General features: G+C 59.8%; 1 protein-coding gene across 1 annotated transcript in view; it reads left to right on the forward strand.

Moving 5' to 3' along the window:
• DPH1 (diphthamide biosynthesis 1) overlaps positions 1–2,787 on the forward strand; it is a 23,947-nt gene that overhangs the window by 6,156 nt on the left and 15,004 nt on the right. The window contains exon 4 of the mRNA XM_009885226.1: positions 279–431. Within this exon, the coding sequence (XP_009883528.1) occupies positions 279–431 (153 nt within the window). The remainder of the gene's footprint in view (positions 1–278; positions 432–2,787) is intronic.

Here is a 2,787-nt window from a genome sequence, read left to right on the forward strand (position 1 = left end):
TTGATGAGCTGTGGGGAGGTTGCACCCCGTGTCCCCTCGGCTTGTGGGGGGAGCCAGCCCCACTCGTAGGGTTTCATATAGTTACAGTGGTGTTTTCTGGGCAAATAAAAAGGTGTTTCCCCCCAAAAAAAAGTGCCAGCAAGAAGGGCAGAAACCCACCTCCTTCTCCTGCCCTCTTGTACCTGGGGATGGCATGAGGGCAGCGAGGATGCTGGTGGCCCGTGGGGGATGTACTGGCCTCCCGGTCGCTCCTTTAGGCTACCCCGTTTGTCCCGCAGTCCGAGGCCCCGTGCGGCGAGTGGCACAGCAGATTCCCGAGGAGATCCTTGGTAATGCGGAACTGCGGGAGGCGGCGGAGGCCCTTCCCCGAAACTACAACTTCGAAATCCCCAAGACCATCTGGCGGATCCGGCAGGCTCAGGCCAGGAAGGGTGAGCACCGGACCTCGGGACGAGGGGTTTTGGGGCTGCAGCATGGCAGATCGGTGCCACTGAGCTCCCCAGCAGCGAAGGGACCCACTTGGGCCAGGGTATGGGGTCGGTGAGGCTGGGTAGGGACACTGCTGAGCTGCCAGGCATGCCCCTGCATGTTTAGGCTTTGTCTTGGCAAGCTCTTCTCCCCTCGAGGGGGGTTAATAGATCTGTATCTCTGGATTATAATCACATTGGACAGGACAGGTTGAGCTGCGCGGACCTGTCAGCCTGCGAGATGTGTCTGGGATGCCGGCCAGGTCCCTGCTGCTCTTCTCTCTCCTCTCCCTGTGCTTTCCTGCCATGCTGCCAGGGCCAGGCAGGGGGAGCCCCACAACACCCAGCTCCAGGGAGCTGGAGGGGCTGACAGGGAGCTGAGCCATGCTACTCCCTGCTTGGAATCTTCCTCGGGGTCCTCAAGGAGTTGCCATACCCCTAGAGAAGTGGGGAATGGCCATGGTGACCCTGGAGCAGGTGCTGCGGTGTGGTGCCAGGGCTGTCCCCTGCCGGCGTGCACATCCCACTGTGGCTGGGCCGGCTCTCAGTGCGTGATCAGCTACGGGCGTCAGGGCACAGAGCCTCCCTCTCTGTCCCTGGGTGCCACCAGCATCCCCACCCTCGCTTTGCACCTGGGCAGTGGCTTCTCAGAAGGTTGTGTGGTGCCAGGGCCTCTGGGCAGAGACAGATTTGAAATGCTGCGTTCGCCTGGGAACGTCCCTGGCTTGCCACCGAGTTGGCAGGGGCTGGCAGGAGCTGGCAGGCGTCATGGGGGATATTCCGTGAGCTGCTGCTTGAGCCGGTCGTGGTTGCGATGCCAAGGGGCCAGAGGCTGCAGGGGAGACCAGTCCATCCTGGCTGCGGTGTGGGAGGCAGGGCTGCCCGTCGGGGTGTGTTGAGGCCGCCCAGCCGTGCCGCTTCGGCTTTTGTTGCTGCGTTTTGCTGCTTGGCACCTCCTAATTAAATGTAAATATGCGGCTGGGATTTAGGCTTCAGAGCTGGGAGCGGAGCCCATCAGCCAGCCAGCCGTGCTGGGATTTAAAAATCTGTGCATGCAGAGCCCAGCCAGGGGCTCGTTGCTGGGGGAACGCAGCCTCCCACCGGGCTGCGGCCAGCCCTGCCTACGCCCTGCCTGCTGCGGGGTTTGGGGGCCTGGGGTGTCACCCCCATCCCCATAGAGTCGTGCCGGCAGAGAGTGACCCACCTGCCTCCTGCCACCCCCTCACTGCTGCAGGTCTGCTTGTTGGCAGCAGTCTGGGGTGGAGGGCGGTCCCAAATGGGCTGGGGAACGCTGGGGGGCTGAGCTCCCCGGCTCTGCCAGGTTGGGCAGGGGCTGGCAGAGCACACGCAGCTTTCCTCGGGCCCCGTGGGTTGGAGCGGGCTGAGATTAGCCCAATTTGGGCCAGGTCTTTACACAGCTCCACGCTGGCCAGCAGACTGGCCTTGGCAGCACGGGGATTTCTGTTGGAGGGGGATCTGGAAAGGACATTTGGGTAGATATTGCTGGAGATGGAATATCTTAGTGGGATTGGGAGGTGAAATGACAATGGGATTAACGGGGCCTCCCCCAGTGTGGTCCTTGCTCCTTCCCACCACCCCAGAGCAGCCTGGGGGGATCCACAGAGGGCTCCTGGCTGGACCCCAGGCTCTGGGGGGCCCAGCTGGGCTGCAGAGGCACAGGGATTGTTCGGAGCTGTGAGGAGGGAGCGAATCGGGAAACATGATTCCTTGAATAAATTCCTGCTAGGCACAATGCTGTGTGGTTGCCGGCCACCCTCCCGAAATGGGGAGAGAGGCAGGGAGGGGAGGTGTGGAGAAGGGCAGCGAGGACGATCAAAGGTTTGGAACAGCTTTTATACAAGAAGAGATTAAATAGATTTAGATCCTTTAGCTGGAAAAGAGGCGAACGAAGGGGGATATGATAGAGGGACATAGAATTGTGAATGATGCGGAGAGGCTGAATAGGGGATGATTGTTCACTCTTTTTTGTACTGGGAGAACCAGGGGCATACGTTTACATTATCAGGAGCGGGTTTAAAATAAACAAAAGAAAGTACCTTTTCCTGTGCAGCACATAATTAAAATCTGGAACTCATTACTGCGGGAAGCAGGAGAGACCAGCAGTGTCAGCGGGTTCAAAAAGGGATGAGGTGTGTGCACAGGGGCCAGGTGCGAGCAGGGAGAATGGATATGGCCCGAGGCAGGACCACGTGTACCCCAGCTGCCAGAGCCACTGGGATTTTTGGCCAATTTCTGGCTGTTTTGGGGAGGGTTGTTCCTGCAGCTGCCACTTGAGCTGGACACATTGGGTCCAGGGGTG

Source organism: Charadrius vociferus, unplaced genomic scaffold (assembly GCF_000708025.1).
Source record: "Charadrius vociferus isolate BGI_N301 unplaced genomic scaffold, ASM70802v2 scaffold54, whole genome shotgun sequence".
NCBI classification, from domain to species: Eukaryota; Metazoa; Chordata; class Aves; order Charadriiformes; family Charadriidae; genus Charadrius; species Charadrius vociferus.